Genomic DNA, 22,647 nt, shown 5'->3' on the forward strand with positions numbered 1-22,647 from the left:
AGGAACCATCATTGTCATCTCAAAACGTATAGTAAAGGGAGAGTTGTCAATGGTAGAAGGGATAAAATATAATTTTGACTCTTATTCTGGTTTCTCCAGCCTCTCTTCTTACAGGTTTAGTGAGTTATAGAATAAAACAAAGGGACAGAGCTAGAAAAACTGAGTTTGGGCTTGTCTGTGGCCCTTAGGGGCCAGAGGGAGATGGCAGGGAGACGGAACTATGGAGATGGAATCTTTTGGTAGAATATAACATCAGGGTAGGGAACATATTTGACCAGATTCTTTAGTGAATTTCTTTATTAACTTTCTTATTTGGCTCCAGTGAGAACATCTCTGTGATAAGAAAGGGCAAAGTACCACCTAGTACAGGGGAGAAAATCCTTAAAACAAAACCCCCTGGCTCCTTTTCGTGCTTCATAAGAATGGTGCTCCATATAATACTTGCCATACCTGTCCTCTCCATTCCAGGTTCAACTGCACGTCCAGAGGCAAGGAGACCTTTCTTTTCAAGACATCATCAATAGGAAAGGAGCTCAAGAGGACTCAGCTGACTTGGCACCTAGTTCCCTGAGGGGAAACTGAGGAAATGCAAGGAGCATTTGTGCCTTTGGATAAAGAGCCAGAAGAAGTCAGCTCCATACTTAGCAAGAGAGAACATTTTTTTTTTCATTTTGGAACAATTAGAACTATTGGTGGATAAAGCTACACTTTGGGAGGCTGGGTCATTTTGACAAACAGAAATGCAAGCAAAGGAGCCATTGTACAGACAATTGTGGGTGTGTTTGGCCGGTCTGGGGTAAGCAGGGTGGGACGTTTGGGTGTGTATATAAAAAAATCTGAAATTTAAACATTTGATGATAAGGCCACATAAAGAATCTTCCAGCTGCAGGTGTGGGAGAGAGCTGAGCAGCTAAGTCACCATGGGCTCACAAAGCAATCTGCCTAGGTAAGAAAGCAGGAGGAGGCAGGTCTGGGCCCCTCACATGTCCATGTCTCCTGAGGATGTCTTCAAGGGCACGGAGTCAAATCCATCTGGTGTCCTCTGAAAGAGAGACAGTGATTGGGGATGGCTGGCACCCTTAGGTCTTCTTCTACACCCAGCAGGAAGAAGCAGAAAGTAGGGGTTAAAGGGGAGAGAGGCATTGCAGGAGGGTTAAGGAATAGGGAAACTACTTGGTAGGTGGAAAAGGTGGAAGGGTAAAATTCCTGATTTCAATAGCTTACATAGAAATGAGAACTTTTGTCAGTATTTGAGCTTTCTTCTTATTTTTTTTGTTTTGTTTTGTTTTGTTTTGTTTTTCTCAAGGACACCTCTATTGATCAAGGGAATTAGAAAAGCCAGGGATAAATGTTAAAAAAAAGTTTTTAAGAGAAAAAATAAAAGCTTCCTGCCTTATCAGTCTAATTAAAATGAAACCCTTTCTATGACATAACGTTGAACCTTTATAATGTGCCTCCCCATTTCATTCCCTACCTGCCAAATTCCTGGGATTGACTATTTTCCCACCAGAAAACAAACAAATAAACAAACAAACAAAAAATGAAGGCAGGGAAGATGAAGGGAGATGCCTAGCAAAGTGAACAGGATTCAGGAATTCAGATTTTCCTTCCCTTCTCCACATCTTCAATCCTTCCTGCCCCTTCCCATATGTTTGCCTCAGTTCCCTCAGCTGTAAATGGAGATAATAAAGCATCTACCTCCCAGAGTTGTTCTGAGGATAAAATGAGATAATATTTGTAATGTATTTAGCACAGTGCCTGGCACATAGTTGGTGTTTATACATACATATATATATATATACATTGGCTATTATTATTGTTATTGTTATTATCATATACACACATACTACAGATGCTTTTAAGTCACTTGGCACAGGGCAGGAATTAGGGCACTTTGTAGAACTGTAGAAGCAGCTCATGCTGACTATGCCTTCTGCTTGGCTCCGTGCCCAGCCATAAAGTAGTGTCTGGTGTTCACGTTTACGAGCGTCAAGCTCGCCCTCTCATCTACGCATACCCTATCCCTCCCAACTCTGAATGGCTCACACAATGACCATCGCGGTAATTCTGCCCAGAAGGATTTGACCAGGATGCCTTGAGGGACGGCACCCCCTGCTGGCTAAATAATGTGTCTTGTCCCCCCTGCTTTGGACTAAAGCCAGGTTTTAGCTTATGGAGCAGTAATAAGGCTATTCTACATTTATAAAATACTAGCTTTCCAAAAGGCTAGAGCCAGCCTAATTGAAATCAAACCCTCTCTACAATATAATTATATGGTCCTAATATGGGCTGGTTTGTTTACATTTCCAGAGAGAGTTGTTGAGTAATTTGCCTACAAGAAAAAAGATTTTTTATTTAGGGCTAGAAGGGACCTCAACAAGCTCAAACTGCATCTACAAGACCTTGGGGGACGAAGCACTATTCCCAGATGCAAACTGAAACCAAGATGGAGCCAGGGAGAGCTAGAGATTACACCACCACAGATTTACAGCTGGAAGGGACTTTAGGAGTCATCTAGTCCAACCGCCGTCATTTTACAGATGAGGAAACTGCGGACCAGAGAGGGGAAGTACCTTATTATTAGTATTAGTATTAGTATTATAATATCTAGAGAAAGTTCAATGAATGAATGGAATGGAATGAAAAAAATGGAGGACAGAAAGTAGGGATGGGGATGTTGGAGGCAGCAGAATCATGGGTCACTGAGTAATTCTGGGCCACTCAGCTTTCCAAGAGGGTCATTCCTTTCTAGGACCAATGCCCTTCTCAGTCTAGCTCTGGCAATATGCCTTGGGTACTGTGTGGCTCGCCCAACCTACCTTAGAAGTGAATGACTTGATCTTCCCAAAGAGTGATTTTTTGCTGGTGAATATGAGATCATCCTCTACATCTTCGCCCTCCATGATGGCGCAGCTGTCAGCGGCAGGCAGATCACAGTCCTTAAGGGTGGCATTCATCACCAGCTTAGAATATTTGTACTCCAGTCTATGAAAGAGAAGAACAGGAAAACAACCCCATTAGTTTGGGTTGATGAAGTGTAAGCGAGCTGGGCTGGAGACAATCATTTCCCTTTCATAGTAGGGGAAGGTGAGTCAGAGAGTAGAGGTGGCAACGTTGAGAAGTCGCTGCAGGTTATCCTGGCTCTCAAAACAATGGTCTGTTTTCTAACAGCTAGCTGCCTTGGTGAATTTCAAAGCATAATATAAATATAACCAAATACCGTGGGAATAAAAAATATTCAGGGTAATAGAAAAATGAAAAAAATAAACACGTCCTGCACTTATATTTTGTTTGAGGATCTCCCAGCTATTCAGATTTCTAATGCACTCCTGGTGGTGATGGCCAATATTACCACCCTCACTTACAGGCATACAGAGAGAGGTTAGGTGGCTAGCTCTTGATTTACATGATTGAAGGCCAGCACGGGGAAAGATCCCAGCAATTCTGACTCCTAGGATGTGAGATGCTCCCCAGCCTCCTGGTTCCATTCCCCCTCTCCCCTTATCCTCCATCCCTAACTCTACCCAAACATCTTGTCATGTACTTTTGGTTCTTTTTCCAGAAGTAACAGGTCATGACAGTGAGAAGAATAGCAGCACAGGTGCCAGCAGAGATGCCCACTTTGAGCCAAAAATCCATCGTCTTGCAGATGGTGACGCTCTGGTCAGGCAGGGAGATGCCTCCTGTACACAGCTTCGGCTCTCGCCACACATAAGTGGTTCTCTGTCAGGTAGGGAAATGAGGATTTTAGTGTCAGACCTTTACTCTGTCTGGATTAGTGAACCCTCCATCAGGCGACCTTACCTGGATCCCGGCCACACAGCTACTGATGATAGCGTGGTAGTCAGAGCTGGAGCAGAGGGGGCAAGCCGTCACACTCTCCCATAAGAAGTGGAAGTTACAGCCATCACAAGTCCCGTCGGAACATTTCCTAGTAGGATAGAGAAAGAAGAATGTTACTCATGGGGAGGGGACATGTAGTAGAAAATCCTGGGGCTCCACCCTTGTCATAGGTTCCCTGACTTACCCTTTTTTTGCCCAGATCCTCCATATTTCTCCCAAACTTTTGATTCCCACTATGGTCTATCCATCCCAATTGCTAACATAGAGGCCTTGATCCTTGATAGCCGTTTTAACGTGACTCTACACAAATAATGTATGTTATAGGTGCCTTGTGCAATGCTCTGGTTCTGTTTGGTATTGCTCATTGTACCCCCAACCTCTCTGCCCATCAAGATCCCTGCCATCAGCAAGATTCTCACATAGCCTCCTCAGCCACTGAACCCTCCTACCATTTTTATGTCCCTACTTGGCTGATTCCTTAGAAGATATGGCCACTAAGGGTAAGCCTTCAAATCACCACGTGCCTCATGTAGGTCCTAATGGCACCTCCCCTGCCTTTTACAATGGCTGAGATTGCTCAGTTTGTCACTGTGTGCTTTAAAGAATCATCTTTGTATAAATTTGTTTAAAAATAGAATTCAGAGACAGAAGCTCGTGAGAGTCTGCACAGAACAAATTAGCCAGAGCAGCATGGCCCATAGCTATCCTCAGTCATCGTTTGACAGTAGAGGATAGATTTGATGTCTTCCATTGGTTTATTCCTTTTTTCTGTGAAAGCCCTTCACAATCTGGCTCCAACCTACCTTTCCAGGCTAATTAAATAGTATTCCCTCTTTCACGTACCTGATAGTCCAGCCAAACTGGCCTTTCCGCAGTTCCTCACCCATGACATACCATCTCGTTACTGAGCCTTTGAAAGGCTGTCTCTCTCCTCCCCCCCCCACCATGTTTACAATGTTCTCCTTCCTCACCTCTACCTCATAAATACTAGATCCCTTTAGAGCTCAACTCTAGGGCCACCTCCTACGTGAAGCCTTTCCTGTTGCCCATAGCTGCTAATATCTACAACTGCCTCCCTGAGATTACCTGGTATTTATTTGCTTTGTGTGTATTTTGCATTTACTTATGTGCATACATGTTGTTTCCCTCAAGAACTTCAAGGGATTATTTAATTTTTGTCTTTCTATCCCTAAAGCCCAGTACAGTGTTTGGTACATAGTAGGCACTTAATAAGTGCTTTTTTGATTGATTGGTTCCTGAGTCTATTGAGGTTTCAGGGCTCTTTGTATCCCCAAGGACCCATGAGGAGGCCCAAGATGCTTTCTACCTCCCTCTGTTTTAACCATCTCCTGAATAATGGAGAATATGGGCTTCAGTGCTCCCCATCTATTATGCTTACACTGGCAGTGAGAGGCTTCCAGGGACAGGTTTCAGTGGATTGCATCTGACTCGGACAGTGGTTGACCTTCCAGAAGTACAGGATTGTGTCACCTCATTAGACCTGCAAAGGAATCCAGACCACTTGGGGAAGACCACAGACACCTATTGGTGCTCCTGAGGAGTCAACCCGGCATGGACTTAAGGCCCTCTGCCGGCCATAAGGATGCACAAAGGGAGACCACCTAGATGACTGGTATTGGCTTGGTTTATTCATGTCTGAAAAGGTGGGAGGGGGAAAGATCAGGGGCCTCAGTAAAGGGGAAAAGGAAGAATCAGGAGGAGATCAGAGGGTGTGATGGTACAGCAAAGAATTGGTGGATGGCAGAGGCAGAATGGAGCATACATTTTCAGACATGGCCAATGTGTTCGTGGTTTTGTTTGACTGAGTTTATTTGTTACAGGTTCCATAGTGGAGGCAGAGGTGACAGTAATTTAAAAGAAAAAAGAAAATATTTTAAAGTCATTAGGGGAACAAAACACAAGAATATGGATCATTGCGAGTACGGATTGTTTCATTCTTTGTACCTGTATCCCCAGTGCCTAGCACAGTGCTTGGCACACAGTAGGCATTTAATAAATACTTGCTGATTGACTGATACAGAATTGGAGAATCTTTAGTTTAAAGAGGTCTAGACCATCTAAGCTCTCCCTCTTGCTCCCAGGGCAGGACTGCCCCAAGGATAATACAGAATTCCAGAAGATGCTGCAGACAATGGACCATAACTGTACTTTATGGGCAGATGCTTCACAGGTCATAGTAATTTTATATCAATGTATGGCCAAGGAGAGGTGTATGGATGGATGGATGGATGCCAAAGAACTCTCTACTTCAACCAAGTGTAATTTCTTTACATACCAGATCTCTGAATAGTGCCTCACCTGTAAAAGAAGATCACATCAGGCATCCTTAGAGTTTCAGAGGGAAAAAGTTTAGCCGGGGAGGTGATTCCATCTAGGTTCATATTTGTTGTCACCCCTGCCAAAACAAAGTCTCCCAATTAATTCTCAGTAGGAACACAAGCTGAGAACTACCCCATTCCTCTAAGCCCTGTATCTCACCAGAGGTTTTGCAAATCTATATATCATCCTATCCCTGGAGGCAGCTAATGAACGGGGCAAAGGTCCAAAAAAGGAACAAAGAAACACGGTGAACTGGGAATGGAATTAGAGATAGAATCTAGAAGTTCAAGTGTCCAGTCTGAATCTCTAACCATTGATGCATGTAGTTTTTTTTTTCTCATTCATTTACTCATTCACTTGTTCATTCAAGTATTTACTGTCTCCTATGTGCTTGCTCCCCTGGATCACTGCCTTGTTATGGCAAAGAGGCTTGCATAGCTCAGTGAAACTATGAACTATGTTGGGCAGTTACTCAAGACAGATAGGTCATAGTTTGAGATCACAGGGTTATCCAAAACACACAGGTCATGCTTTCGAATTGTGGCACTGAAGAGGACTTTCGAGAGTCCCTTGGACATCAAGGAGATCAAATCAGTCCATGCTTAAATAAATTAATTCAGGCTATTCACTGGAAGGTCAAGTAGTGAAGCTGAAGTTGAAATACTTTGGCCACATAATGAGAAGATGGGACTTATTGGAAAAGACCCTGCCTGATGCTGAGACAAAAGGAAAAGGGGATGGCAGAGGAAATGGATAGATAGTTTCACGGAAACAATGAACACAAACTTGGACAGACTTTGAGAGATGGTGGAGGATGGATGGGCGTGGTGTGCTCTGGGTCATGGGGTCACAAAGAGTCAGACACGCCTGGACGATTGAACAAGAACGCCAACTCCTATGTGCTTAGCATAACTTTGGGACCTTTCTTCTATACTTGAGACCTGGCTGGCTGTGCCACTCACCTACAAGTCGATCAGCAAGGCTGACAGGTTGTGAGGAGACGCCAGCCTTATAGCCTGTCACCTCAGAGGGGATGATGACTGACTGACAGGCGTAGGAAGTGATGGATTTAGAGAAGCCTGACTCCCCCTCTGGGATCCGGATATCAGTGACATTATCTGTGCACAAAGCCATTTTCTTACCCTGGGGAAGAAAGGGATCAACAGTTAGGGAAAACCTTCAAAGGAGAAGAGAGGACAAACTGATTAGTCCAAGATTTCAGCTTTTCTGTGGTCCAGAATAGGGAATGACTCATTTCAGACTTAATTACAAGCTAGGGAGAAAATGAAGACCAAATCCCATGTCTTGGAGTTTGAGACTATCAGGCATCCTCATTCTTTTGTGAAGAAGAGTTATTTTCCATGTGAAATGGTTTGAGATCACTTCAGGTTTGAGACGACTATGTGGGAGCATTGAGACCTGATTTCATTCATTCATTCATTTACTCATTCATTCATTTGCATTTTGAGTTCCAAGTTGCCTCCCTCTCTTCTCCCCAACCCTGCATTAGAGAAAGTCAACATTTGATATAGATATATATGGGACTGATTTTCACTAAAAGTGGCCCATCACTGTAGAGAATGCACTTCGGGATGTTGAAGCAATCCCTTTATTATCTGCTGAGCTGGAGGAGCCAATGACTCAGTAGACCTTTGAAAGGAGAGACAACCTGTGGGCTTACTCTCTTCCTTCAACCCTCCAGGTGGCATCACGGAACTTTGAGGCATTCACGGAGCGGGGATGCACAGTGCGGTGGCACAGTGGATAGGATGCTGGATCTGGATCAGGAAGACCCGAGTTCAAATCCAGCTTCAGACACTTACTAGCTGTGTGACCTGGGCTAGTCACTTATCCTCTGCCTGCTTCAGTTTCTTCAACAGTAAAATGGGGATGATAATAGCATCTGCCTGATAGGGCTGTTGTGAGGATCAAGGGAGATAATATTTGTAGAGCCTGTAACACAATAGCTGGCCCATAGTAGGCACTCAATAAATGTTTATTCCTTTCCTTCCTTCCTTCTTTTCCCACCCTGGCATCATGGTGATGCTCTCACAAGACAACTAGAATAGGGGCTCTCCACTACCTACCTACACTTTCTGCCTTGTGTTTCCTTTCCTGATTAGATCAGGAGCGTCAACCTCAAGGTGCATGTGTCTACTCTTAGAGTAGTGGGTTCAAGAGGTCCAGAGGTCCAATGCTTCCTAACTGACTATGGTCAAGGGAAAGTTCTTCAACGTACAAAATGATTACTGGTAGGTGAATAACAGGGAGTTATTTGGACAGTGAAATTCGGCCATGTCTTTTCAGAAGTTCCCACATACTGCTCTGAGGTTTGTCAGCTTCCCAGATGACTACAACAGTAGTTCTAAGTCACTAAATCCTGTTTTAAGTTTATTTTTGTCAAATTTATTCTTGCGAGTATTTGGTATTGAGCATTTCTTCTGTGTGCAGGAAATAACTAACTGTTCCATACCTGATTCACATTGTACACTGAGTACCTTTCTACTTTTTTTGGAGGGGGGGAAATCCTAGATATGATCCCAAACTTAAGCTGTAAGTAAATTAGCCAGGGGGCACTGGGGTAAGGTTCAATAAGGTGAAAAGGGTGAGGAAAGGAAGATTTAAGCTCCCTCTCATTATCAGCCAGGCCCCCCCCCCCCCCCCACTCCAGGACTGAACCTGGTCCAGGCTGAGTCCAGAGTAGAAGAACCTCCTCTTAGAGAAGTGAGAGAGTACAGTACTTAAGCCCCTGTGGCCACATCAGTGGTTGCTTATTAGAAACAGATGAGCAAATAGGCACAAAAAGGCTAAGAGACTTTGTTAAGAAAATAAGCATCAGAGGTGGAATTTCAAGTTTTCCTGACTCTATCCGCTATGTACAATGAAGGAGTTATAGATAATGGCTTTCAATATCCCTTTCAATTCTAAATCTATGATTCTGTGATCCTACGTCATATTGCCTCTAATAAACAGTAAATAAAAGATTCAAACCCAGGTCCTCTGATTCCAAATCCAAGATTACAGATTCACACCTGGATGGGACCTCCAAGAACATCAAGTACAGCCTGCCTCATTTACAGATAAGGACATAAAGGAGATTGAGAGTCTAACCCAAGATCACAAAGGGAGTAAGAAACGGGGGGGGGGGGGGGGGGGGGAGAGACAAGTTCAGGAGAACCCAAGTTCTTGAACTACAGAGATGGGGCTCTTACTTTGACCCGGATTGCGACTCTGTCATCCAGTTGGCTATCAGTTCCAACTTTGTGCCAACAGCATATTTTATTAGCATACAATGTATGCCTTCACCCACATTGTTGATAATCATGTGAAAAGTACAGACAAGGACACATTCCGGATCATATCTGACACCACTGCCAGATTTTTCCTTATGTGTATATGTTCATGTCTTCCTTTCTCCCACAACTCTTAAGCAATTTCTTTTTGCTTGGTCATGCCCAACTCCTTGTGAACCCATGGACCATACTGTCCATGGGATTTTCTTGGCAAAGATACTAGAGTGGTTTGCTATTCCTTCTCTGGTGGATTAAGGCAAACAGAGGTTAAGTGACTTGCCCAGCTAATAAGTATCTGAGGCCAGATTTGAACTCATGAAGATGAGTCTTCCTGACTCCAGGACCAGCATGCTACGCACTGAACCATTTAGCTGCTCCCCAAATAGCTTCCTGATAGCCATCAAAACTCAAATGCCTTAACCTTATTTTTAAGTTTCTTCACAATTATGACTCCAACCTACTTTGCAGACTTTCACAAATACTACTCTAGGCAAACTAGATTTCTTACCATTCTCCATTCGTGTTTAGTGATTTATTGTCTTGGGGCCTGTATTCATGCTATAACCAATGCCTTAAATACTCTTCCCACCCCCTTGCCCCATTCTCTGTTTACTGAAATCCTAAGTATCCATCAAGATTCAATGAACTTTCTAAATCCTAGGCAGCTAGGTGGCATACCCAGCCGGGCCTGGAGTCAAGAAGACCTGAGTTCAAATCTGGCCTTAGACTTTTCCTAATAGCTATGTGACCCTAGACAAGTCACTTAACATCTGTTTGCCTCAGTTTCCTAAACTGTAAAATGAGGATAATAATAGCACCTACCTTGTAAGGTTATTATGAGGATCAAATGAGACAATATTTTTAAAAAGCACTTAGCACAGTCCCTGACATGTAGTAGGTACTATATCAATACTTATTCTCTTCCCCTCACCCTCCAAAAAAGAATCCCTTCAGCTTTAAATGATCTTTCCTTTTCTGGGCTTCCAGACAGTATTTTCTCTATTCCTCTCCTCATGTATTTTTTTTCTATTTTGCATGATAAACTATTCTCTTACATATTATGCCCTTTCACTAAATCATAAGCTTCATGAGGGCAAGGATTATTTCATATTATTTTTTATATTTTCTCCAGCACCCCACTTACTGCTTTGCACATTGGCATTTAATAAATATTTATTGAATCATATTTTCAAAAACAGTTAAAAAAAGATAATCCTCAAATTTTAATTATTCAAGGAAAAAATATCCTGGAGGAAAAAGTTGTTTCCCCACCATTTTTTTTTTCTCGGCCATCAAATATTTTGTCCCTCCTCCATCAGCAGCTTTTCCCGAGTTCTCTCCCTAAATATACACCTGCATACATTTTACCTGGTTTCCACAGAGGCTGAGGGTAAAATGGTGGAAATACTTGAGCCCTTTGGAAGTAAAGCTTGGTCCCCCAGACAGAGAGATAGGATTTGCCAAGGCTGAGAAGTCGTAGTTGAAGGTTCTGGCTGCATCGGCAACAGAGAAGGTGCAATCATTGAAACAGAGTGAGTGGATCTGCAAAGAAGAACAGGAGCTCAGTCAGCAGTCTGGCCCTCAGGGCGCTGAGACTGGAGCATGAATCAGAGCTACCATGAAGGCTGGGGCTGGAACCCAACCAGGCACTTTCCCAAATTGAACCAGCCCAGAATAAGAAGAGGGAGAAAAGAATAAGGACTGAATTGCAATAAAGCGCTGATAATAATGAGTGATCATAACGGAAAACGGACCTCTCTCAAGACACCGTCTTCATATTTAACCCAGGACTCTGCCTCTTCATTTTATATCAGAGGAGACTGAGTTACTGACAAAGGAAGGGTGGCTAGGCCCAGAGAAGAAAACCCAGGAGCCTCCCCCATCCCCTTTCATCATCCTTGATTCACAGGTGATTTGCAGGTTTCCATGACAGAAGCACCCTGGTCTACAACCTAAGTCTCTTATTTCACCTCCCCTCCCTTCCCCAACCTGACTTCTTAGGTTTCTGTGGAAAGACTACTCACAGCTGCTCTTACGCCTTGCTCCTCTTGTGGAGGAAGCCATTCAGAAACCTTAATCAACTGATGATAATTAACATTTACAGAGCATGTTAAAGTTTGCAAAGCCCTTTACATAAAGCTTCACATAAACATTATTTCATTTGAGCCTGGAGGTCATGATGTGCCGTGGCAAGAAAGGGATGGATGTGGCAAGAGTCCCCTCCATGCCTTAGAAGACAGTGATGTAACGCTACTCCAAAGAAAAAGTTAGATTCCCAAAGCTGGACTAGACAAACTGTTATGAAATCAGGCTGGATTAGACTGAAACGGGCTGGAAACTTGGGGCACCATGGTTCCTTCCTTCTCTTTCCCCTCCTTTCCCCCACTTTTTATGAAAAATGTACATGTTCACTTGTTAGGCCCCTACATAAATGTCTCATTACCCTCTAGGTTTAGATGGATTCTAATCTCTCTTATTTATCCCTAAAGGAAGGGGACAAGATGAACTCAATTCCATGCCATCCCCTGAAGGTGAAAGGGAGGACTGGGCTCTGGAAAGTAAGGGTATATCATTCACAGGGCCAACATATCCTGGGCCTCCAGCATCCTGGGTATATGCCCAGGAAATATGCTAGAGCTCAGATGCTTAAGATCCCTTTGACTTGATTAAACAGCAGCCAATCTGACATGGTAACTGAATGGGTAGAGTTGATTGGGTGGCACCTTGTTACTCTGGGTCCCTGGGCCACAGGGCACACAGGCCTGGATGCCATAGGGCTGGTGTGCTCTCAGGAACGTGTCCTTAGGACAGGAGTGGCAGGCCCCAGATTCCCGGTTGATGTAGTAGCCAGCGGGACAGGAAGTACAGGAGGAGCCAGAGTCAGAGGCCTCCAGGGCACAGAGGCGGCAGTAGGAGGCCACCCCACCCATGACATTGGTGACATTGATAGAGTAGAGCTTGGCAACATCATTGGTGTACTTCCGGCCCTAGAACCAAGACAGAAAGGAGAAAGAGATCAAAGGATAAGTATTCGAGCCCCAGGGGAAGAATCCACAATTGAGGTTGCTGGGGATCCACAGATTGACCTCTTATCCTATAATTAGGGGATAAGACGAGAAATACTCTGCTGTGGTTGCTGTATTCATTCTACTTCTCATCCATGCATTCCACAAATATTCACTAAACAGCTATTATATAAGGCATTTCCCTCCTTTTAAACACAGGGCCAGATCTAGAATAGACACTGAGGAGATCTTTGTGATACCAGACAGAGGCTGTTAGATTCTGGGACTGGTTATCTAGGAGGGCTTTGGTACCACTTACCCAGGAAAGTATTAGGAATAAGATAAATCCCTACCTGCCTGATCGGGGTTATTTATCTCAGGTAGCAGAAACAAGTGTCCCAGATTGGTTATGAGAAGATAGATGGGATGATCTCTTAAAGTCTTTCTAAACCTAGTGCTCTAAGCATCACCCCACACTCCCAGGCTAGTTCTGAGAATTCTCCCTTGTTCCAATTGTCTTTTCCTGAGCAGTGATGCTTCCTGGGATGACAGCTAGGGTAAGTGGAGGATCTTACTGTTTCATGAGAGGTGGTCCTCTGGAAGGCCCAGGTGAAGCTCATGCTGGAGTTCTTCTCAATAATATAAGTATAGGACTGTTTGCCCTTGGGTCCCTTCCATGTTTCCACTGGTGTGTTAGTCCTGGAATTCATTCCCTGAATCCAAAACAGGGATAGAATTTTTGCACTGAGTTTGAACCCTCCCTATACCTGCCCTGGCCTCTCCATTCTGCCTTCCTCATGGCAGTGAATGTAGAAGTAGATCATGATGACCTAATTAGAGTAATCACTAGACTCATAATTAGTCTGTGAACAAGGATGGGTGCCTTCTTTTTCTTCTGAGTCTCCTCGGGGCACTGATGTATAAGTCCTTCCCCTCCACCCCCTCTTCCCACACAGTAGATGCTTAACAGAGTGAGTAGATGAGGTTAACCCTCCCTCTGGTCCCAGAAAGTACCTCAACAGGCCAGGAAAGCAACCTACCACCATGAAATAAAGTTCGCAGTTCACGGAACACACAGTCTCAAAGACAAAAGTGATTCTGGCCACCTCTTTATTCTCTGTGTCTGCCATCACTGAATGTGGAGGGCTGTGGGAGCAGAAGCCAGATGTCACTTCTGGGGGGCCATAAATATCAATTTAAAAAGAACAACACAGGCCAAAAGGGAGAGGGGGCAGGATGAGGCTCTGGGTGCTCTGGAAGAGGCCCTCTGGTCTCTAGTCTGGTTTCTTTAACAAAGGCCTGCCTGTGCCCACCCAGAAAGCCACTCAAATCCCAGCTCTTCCTGCGCCGAGGGTACAACAACCCTTCTCTTCCCTAAATGCGTCTGACAGTTTGGACCTATGCAGAACCAAGAGAAACAGCGCTGGGGGCTATGTGACGATGATCAGGTGCTTCACTAGAAAGGGACAGGAATACCAACAAAATTCCTAAAAATGTAGATAATCCTTCTCATGATAAGCTCATGACTGGATTCAAGCAGGGCAGAAAGGAAGAAGAGGTGAAGTTATACTGGCAAAGGAAAAGTTGATCAGAGAGTTTTGGTCTTTTTTCCTTGAAAAGCATAAGTGGAACAGAGAATTCACGGTGAATCTAGAGAAATCCAACAACAGTTTGGCTGGCCCTCCTCTGGCCCTCCTCTGGCCCTCCTCCTTGGTTCTAGGGGCCCCCACATCCCAGGTCTTCTGTTCCTAAGCCAATGGTTCCGTTTGCCATTGGGGGAGAAGGAAGATCTTAGCCTGGGGTCCCAGGGGTCCAAGTCTGGGGGAATCACAGAATTCTAGTGATGGAAGGGACTGGGAGCTTCTTTTAGTCGGGCCCTCGTATACAGATACGGAGGCAGGCCCAGAAGGATTACGTGATTTGTCCAAGGTGAATGACAAAGCCATGACTAGTCCCCTCCAGCCTCTTTAGTCCAATACCTCTTCCAGGATACCATGTCACATCCTCCTTAAAAAAGGGGAGAGGGAATATTCAAATAATACTTCTTGTCCAATGAGGACAAAAGGATAAAAAAAAGGGGATAATCCCTCTTCTCTGGGAGGCCAGATGACGATACCTTTCCTGTAACATCAAGGGACAAGAATGAGAGCTAGCAACACTGTGTACTGGGAAGAAAACTGGCCTGAGAGTTATGAAAGTCTGTGATCCGGTGTAAGCTCTGTAACTGAGTAAATCAGGGCAGCTAGGTGGCGCCATAGTGCATAAGAGTGCCAGGCCTAGAGTCAGGAAGACTCGTCTTCCTGAGTTCAAATATGACCTCAGATTTCAACTTACTAGCTGGGTGACCCTGAGCTAGTCACTTAATCCTGTTTACCTCAGTTTCCTCCTCTGTAAAATGAGGGAGGGAACCCTCTGGAGAGGGAAACTGCAAACCCCTCCAGTATCTTTGCCAAGAAAACTCCAAATGGGGTCATGGAATTGGAAACAGCTGAAATGACTCAACAATAACAACTGAGTAGATGTGTGACTGGTCCCTTAGCCACTCTAGGCCTTAGTTTCCTCATCCGTAAAATAAAGCTTTGGATTAGATCTCTAACATCCCTTCCAGCTTTGATGTAATTTTGTTAAGCAACAAGATAACAGGGATGCTATGGTGCACTAGGAGGGTTATGCAGGGTAAACTCGCATGTGTGGCTGTCAGGAAACCATGATTTCATTCAGATTTCAAGCCTGAGAGCCGCCTCTTAGAAACATTTGGGATTCTGTGATTTAGATGTGGCAGCTTCAGCTCCATCCCCTTCTGGGAGTTTATATTCCTCACCTGAATCCTGGTATAATCAGCGTAAGAATCATGAAGTCATTATCTGAGGCTCCAGCAGCTGTATAAATATGGTCACCGGCCACCTCCCAGCCTGGAAAATCAGGGAGAAGAAGGTGCATTCCTGAGACCCTGAGCAGCAGAGTCAGGTATGACTAAACTCAGAGAACGAGGCAAAATGAGTTTCTGAAATGGATGGAATCCCTTGGTCCCCAGGCAAGAGGTTCATGAGGTGATTTAGTTACTTTGGTCAAAGACCTTGAAACCGTCAGGACAAGAGGAAGAAGAATTACAAGGTTTAGAAGGCAAAGTTCATTTCTATAGGGCATCAATGACACCAGGGAATACTGCAGAGACACGGAGGTGGACAGAGAGGTAGAGGATAGAGTCATGGAGTGGAATGGGGAGGGCCCTTACCTGCCATGCCCTTGTACTCAAAATTGATTCCGCTAAGAACGGTAGTTTCCATATTTGTGGGCAGGGTGTTCCACCATTTGTATTCAAAACCCAGGGCTGGTTCAGTCCCAGCTGGGCAGCTGATACAGCCTAATAGGAGGTGAAACACAAGAATTACTGAACAGGAAGACCCTACTGAGCCAAAATGGAGCTGCAGCCATGTTGGTTAATGACAACAATAGTCAGACAGTGAAAAAAAGGTGCAGTCCTAAGTTCTGTTCTAAAAAATGCCTGATCTACTGACTCAAAAAATTCTAATTCTCATTTACCATATTTAACAAACTCCAAATAAGACAAAAAATTGACCTGTATTTTAAGGCCAGAATGATGAGAGCAAAGGCAAAAAAAGAGCCAGAAGTGCTAGATACCCACAAGTTCAGGCTTCTCGCCCAATTTTTCAATCTAAAACCCTGGTGTATCTTATAGTTCAGGGCATCTTCAAGCCCAGCAAATGCAGTTCTTAGTATTGGATGTAATTCATCCCCAACGCCTTTCTTCCCCATCATTCCTGGACTCTGCTGTGTCCAATTGGGCTAGCTTGGTTGGGCTGGGAAACCTAGTGGTACCATCTTCTGCACAGATAGAAGCAGCCCCTGTTGTTGGGACATAGTTGCCTCATACCCAAGTTATTTCCTTCACTCCTGTGCCGGTGTCTGTAAGATTTCACTGCTAGAAGAAGGAAGGGAAGAGATTCTGAAATGGAACTCTGAAAGGGGTGTATCTCATATCCCAGGATGATAGTCAGGCCAGCACTCCCCCTCAGATCAGAGGCATCTGGCTCCAAGCGCATTCCTCAGGAGACAGAGGGTTTTGTTCAGGGCTCAGGGTGGGATGATCAACCCACCCATGAGACCCACTGTAGGGTGAGAGGGTAATGGATAGTGCAATAGGTCAGGACATAAGGGGAGGAGTACAGGTTACCTGAGCCATTGGAGAAGGAGCCGTAGGGACAGGGCTCACAGGTGCTGGTGTTGGTTTTGAAGAATCCGGGGTTACAGGGTGGGCAATGGGTCTTCATTCCAGAGGCTGGAAGTTTCACCGCTCCCTCAAGATCCTCACTGCAAGTTTTTGGCTCCGCCCATTTGTACATGAGCTGTGTCTGGAAAAAAAAAAAAAGAAAGAAAAGAAAAGATCCAAGGATTGCTAGCCATCCACCTTGTAAGATTCACAACATATCAAAGGGGTACAATGAATAAACTATTAGATCCATTGGAAATCAAACCAATGGGCAGTGGGAACTATAGGGAAGAGGGATAGTCATTCATCCACTGATTCATTCATTCACTGATTCACTTACACATCAATCATTTTTTAATGACTAGTATATATAAGCCATAATGCTAGGCACACTAAGAGAGAGACAAAGATAATTAAAATGCTATCTATGGACTGTGTTAGAACTACCATGTTAAACTGAATATATACTTGAACAGAGTATATGTAATAGGGATTCATAGTTTCACATACAATTTTCTTTTTCTTTTCTTCTTTGTATATGGAAATGCTCATGTTTGTCAATATCATAATAATAAAAAAGAAAATTTAGCAAAAGATTTAAAAAATATATTATCTGTGCTCACATAGAACTTACAACTTGGGAAGAAGAGGATATAGCAAAAACGTATTTTACTATATAATAATGATGTAATATTGCCTCCATAATTTTTTTTTGTTGAAACAGCTACACATATACATACACACATACAATCTTATTTTATTGCTAGAATTTATAACATCCTAAATTACTCTGTGTTTTATAGGCCAGGTAATACATTCAGGCATAGATAATAATGTAAGTCCAGGCAGAAAGGTGTTAGATTTACAGAAGTCCAGGTTTTTCCCTTAAATTTCACATTTCAAAACCTCAATGCAACTTGTAGTCTAGGGCATGTTCCTCACCTCTGGTCTAGGGCATTCTCTAGCCCACCAAGTACTGGTCATATTATCTGGCATGTAATTTGCATATAACCTACTAAAGCTAAAATTTTCAGAAATCATCCCCAACTCCTTTCTCCTCATTGACTCACCGGCCTCTGTTTTGTCAAATTGGCCAATCACAGGCCAGAAAAACTGGTTAATATCTCCTTCATGATAGCTATATAACTATTTAAAAAATCATATGAGTTTTAAAAAATATTTATTTATTCTGTTATGTTGATAGTTTTTCTGATTTTTAACCAGCCTTTGATCCCTGATATAAACCTAAGTTGGTCATGAGGAATAATATTTTATTGTATTACCGTGATCAATTAGTGAATATTTTATTTAATGTCATTAGGGAAACTGGGCTATAATTTTCTTTTTTAGTATTATCTTAGCTGGGTATTAAGGTCAACACCTGAGAGGTAGTGCGAAGAAGTGGGTTAGAAGACCTGGGTTCAAGTCTCTCCTCCAACACATACTAGTTATATGATCCTGGACACGTTCAAACTTAACCTCTCGGTGCCCCCAAGTAGGAGTTTCTCATAGACGTGCCTAATACTAGAGAAATTGTAGGTCAAATTACATCCCAAGACCAAAAATCTAGAGTGTATTATTAAAGAGATGGTTAGTTAATATCTAGAAAAGGAAGCAGAGATGAGGGAATGATAAAAGTCAGGATCCAAGTCAGGATCTAATCTAACAAGATAAAATCCAAAAGGAATAAAATAAAGTCTCGTACTTAGGTATAAAAAACCTCAACTTCCCAAGATTGGGGAGTCACAGAAAGACAGCAATTCTGAAAAAGACCTAGGGGTCCTAGTGAACTGAAAGTTCAGTGTGGATTACCAAAAATGAGAACTCAAGCTTGGGATATACTAAGAGGTACAGATTTTCTAAGGATCAGGGTAGGGAGAGAGTGACCGTCTCCATTGTACTCTTCCCTGGCCAGACCTCATCTGAAGTACTGTACTCAGTTCTGGGCATCACAAGGGCATTGATAAGATAAGAGAGCATCCACCTGTATGGTGAATTGCCTTGAGTCCACATCACACTAGGATTGCTTGAAGGAACTGGGATTATTTAGCCTGGAGAAAGGACAACTCGGGGGACAGATAGCCATGTTCAAGTATTTGATGGACTGTCGTTTGTCCTTCATTTTCAAAGAGGACCAATGACATCATAAGGTGATGTACTGACTTGCTCGTGAATTGGATTTAAGGGAGGCAAAATTGCACAGTCATCAGCCTCACTCTTTCTTCCATAATCATCAAAGTCCAGTGGTAGGACAAAAGTCAAGATGACTAGTGATGGCCTGGGATGCAGTGGATGACTTTGGCATCTTCCATGTCTGACCGAGCTCTAAGCACTCTACAGCACCTATTTCAACTGCCTTTGGGGCTGTTGGAACAAATTGTTCTCATCTATCCATTCCATTGGGGAAATCTTCACATGCTTGGGGTAGACATCCCCCTAATTCACAATGGGTGTGAGGCCTGTTGGTTACCTTTAGCTGAGATGGTTTTACCAGAGTGTGGCAAATGCACATGCTGCAGCTTCTTGGAGTCACAGGTGAGAGCTGGGTGACAGGTGGACACTAAAGGTAGATGAGCAGCCCTTACACCAGAGGTGCTAGTCCTCCTGAACAACCCATTGTCATGTTTCATAGAGGAGGGATTAGATTCGTTCTGTTTGGCTCCAAAAACTCAAACCAGGAGAAATGGATACACGTTTCAAACATGTCAATTTAGACTTGATGTCAGGAAACATCAACTCCCTAACAATTCAAAGTGTCCAAAAGTGGAATGACTTGCCTTGAGAGGAGATGGTAGATTTCCTTTCCTCCAAGGTCTCCAAGCAGAGGCTAGACCATCACTTGGCGGGTAAGTTATGGGATTCTTTAATGTGTAGGTTGGACTGGGTAGCCTATGAAGTCCCCTCCAACCCTCAGATTCTATGATTCACAGGTGGTTTTTGAAACGGGAGGACAATCAGGTAAGTCTAAGTCCTAAATAAGGGGGAGGTCTTTTTATACCTAAGTACAAGACTGTATTTTATTCCTTTTGGAGCTTATCTTGTTAGATTAGTCCAAAGACTCTGTCTTCTGCTGTTACTGAGTTATTTGGATGGTGATGGTCTGATAAGAAGGGGGAGGGGGGTTTGCTTTGTACAATTCCAAGTCTGAGAGGAATCTGAACCATCGGGTGGGCTTCTTTCTGGAAGTCTTTAGGATCCTAGAAAAAGGTGGGACTCATGAGAGGAGAACTGTATCAATTGTTTATGGACTACACCGAATCCTTTATGGGTTTTCTATGGGGTGGAATAAAGAAATAAATAATGAACTATACCCAATATATGCATTTGCCTTGTAAGTTTTACCATTTACCTAATACATGTTACATGGATATGGATATGTTGTGGACTTATATGGACTCTGAGGACCCTTTTACTCTCATAGTAGGGAAATAGACACAAATCAAGACTGAACTATATTCTAAGAGTTCTCAGATGCAAGGAGAGAGAAGAGGGAAACACAAACCAAAGAGAGTGATTTGAGGAAACCACCTTGAAGACTGAATCTGGTCTATGTAATCCTAGATCTTAAGATGCTAGGCCATGGTAACATTAAAAAATCTGTACAACAAAGAAATATGTAATAAAAATCAAAGACTGGAGAAAATATTTATGGCAAATATGCCAGACAAAAACCTGATATCTAAAATATATAAACAACTTAAAAATTTAGAAAGGTAACTCCATTCTAGGATAGATAGTCAAAATCTATGAATAATTTTGAAAAGAAACACAAATTGTTGATAATCACTTGGAAAAAATTGCTCAATCTTATTGAAAATTAAAGAGATGCAAATTAGGACAATTTGAGGTATCATCTCACATCTGTCAAATTTGCAAAAATAATGAAAACCAATGATATTCATCACTAGCAGAGTTGTGATGAAACAAGTGAATTCATTTAGTTTTACTGCAATTGTAACCTTGTAGAATCATTTTGGACAACTACATAGCAGAATGCAGTTAACGTTTAAAAAAACATACTCAATAATACCCAATAATTCTGTTGTTGGGAAAGTATTGTGAGAAAAAAACACAAAAAAGGGCTTTTTGTCAAAGATTTTCACTGCAGTATTATATGTGTAACCTGAGCATGCCCAAATTGCTTAACCTTGAGGGACTTTTGTGGCAAGTTTAGATTAGCTAACATGGAGGCCTTGGAGGCCCCCCTGCCCCCTGCCCGCCACGTAAGTGGGTAGCCTTTGATTGGCTACACAACCAACTTCAAAACTTTCAAGAATGAGACCTCTCTCTCTCTCTTTCTCTCCATCTCTTTCTCTGTGTCTCTGACTCTCTCTCTCCCTCTGTCTCTCTTTCTCTGTCTGTTTTTTCCTCTTCACTCTTTCCTCCTACATCCAGAGGGTGAAGTTCACAATTCACCCACAATGCAGGCACCATGAACTGAACCGGTAACAGGGAAAGGACTTCCTCTATTCCTTCTCTCTTTACCCTGGCTCAAAGAGATGGGGCTGGAGAATGTTTGTTTCTGTTCTGTGTCTTTGTCCTTCTCGGTTTCAGGTGCTGGCAGGGATCCTTGCCACCCCTCTTGATTGGGAGTTCAAGTCATGGTCACCTTTGATCCAAGATTGCAGGTAGGATGGTACAGTTAGCTAGTCTGGTAGGGAAGCCTGCAGATGCCAGGGTGCTGGGGTCTTGAGTCCAAGCAGGGCTTTGGACTTAGAATTTGGGACTGGGCTCCACAGGAACTGAGTTAAATTATGAACTAAATAATCCCTCCCAACACTTTCACCACCACCACTGAAGTGATGGTGGTAAAGGGAGGAGGATTTTGGCTTCCATGTGATGAGGGAGTAAGTTTGTATAATCGTGAATTTATCTTTTGAAGGAAATATTTCTTTGCAAAATCTAACCTGTTAGTGGCTAAATGGAACTGGGGTTCAGGGGCCCCCCCTTCCATACTTAGGGGAACACCATCAGTGTGAGCTGGAGCCATTTTCAGAGAGTATAGATGACCTTGCCCCAATTCCCTTAAGGATACTGAAAAACTCTGAGGGAGGAGTAAAATCTAACACACCTGCCTTTAGGCAGTAGGGAGCATGGTGGTCAGTGTTACATGTAGGGGCTGTACTGGGATAAAATTGAACCCTTCATTTTTATAGGGACACGGAAGAAATTCTCTCCCCAGGTTTTTTGTTTGTTTGGTTTTTCTGGAGATATCCTAGAGAAATTTGATGAATTTTTTGGAGCTGTCCAGATTGCTAGCATTGAGTCCTTTGTGCCCCCAACCACATGGCTGGTTGTAGTGGCCTTCTTGTTAGGCCATCTGAACATGTTCCAAAACACCCTTCAGGATGCCTCCATGTTAGGTGATTCAAGCGTAACATGCATAATTGGGGGGGGCAGAGAAAGAAAGCAATCTAAATGCTCAACAATGAGGGAATGCTTGACCAAATTGTGGCACATTAATATAATGGAATACTATAATGTAACTGTGATTGGTAAGTGTGAGGAATATAAGGAAATGTGGAAAGGTCTTTATGAAATAATGGCCAATACAGGGGGTGGGTGGGTGGGAGTAGGTGGGAAACAGAGCCAAAAGAACAAAATGCACAGTAATTATGATCACAGAAGAAGAGAAGTGAATGTTAACTAATGAACAAACAAAGAACCTTGTCGGAGGCTTTGAGGGAATGACTTAAAAGTTGTTTGAACATTTTATGGGTTGAATTTCATTTTATAACTAACTACAAAGCAAGTTTATTGTATTGGTGTTCAATTTGTTTTTATAGTAAATCATGAAAAATAAATGAATAAAAAATTAAAAGATAATTGAAATGTTACCCCTTACCTTCAAGGAGATTACAGTAGGAAAGAGAATATCACATAAATACAAATAGGTATTATTGTACCATACATATATAGTAACTATAGTGTAGAA

General features: G+C 43.0%; 1 protein-coding gene across 1 annotated transcript in view; it reads right to left on the minus strand.

Moving 5' to 3' along the window:
* Positions 1–269: 269 nt before the first annotated feature.
* Positions 270–22,647, minus strand: part of KIAA1324 (KIAA1324 ortholog) — a 106,100-nt gene continuing 83,722 nt past the window's right edge. The window contains exons 9-22 of the mRNA XM_027856804.1: positions 16,677–16,854; positions 15,717–15,845; positions 15,303–15,393; positions 13,522–13,627; positions 13,057–13,194; positions 12,200–12,463; positions 10,845–11,018; positions 7,146–7,326; positions 6,163–6,259; positions 5,243–5,344; positions 3,805–3,931; positions 3,545–3,723; positions 2,820–2,985; positions 270–1,042 (exon numbers count right to left, since the gene is read on the minus strand). Of these exons, the coding sequence (XP_027712605.1) occupies positions 980–1,042; positions 2,820–2,985; positions 3,545–3,723; positions 3,805–3,931; positions 5,243–5,344; positions 6,163–6,259; positions 7,146–7,326; positions 10,845–11,018; positions 12,200–12,463; positions 13,057–13,194; positions 13,522–13,627; positions 15,303–15,393; positions 15,717–15,845; positions 16,677–16,854 (1,995 nt within the window). The 3' untranslated portion in view covers positions 270–979. The remainder of the gene's footprint in view (positions 1,043–2,819; positions 2,986–3,544; positions 3,724–3,804; positions 3,932–5,242; positions 5,345–6,162; positions 6,260–7,145; positions 7,327–10,844; positions 11,019–12,199; positions 12,464–13,056; positions 13,195–13,521; positions 13,628–15,302; positions 15,394–15,716; positions 15,846–16,676; positions 16,855–22,647) is intronic.

This window comes from Vombatus ursinus, unplaced genomic scaffold (genome assembly GCF_900497805.2).
Source record: "Vombatus ursinus unplaced genomic scaffold, bare-nosed wombat genome assembly UNPS02011613.1, whole genome shotgun sequence".
Taxonomy (NCBI): Eukaryota; Metazoa; Chordata; class Mammalia; order Diprotodontia; family Vombatidae; genus Vombatus; species Vombatus ursinus.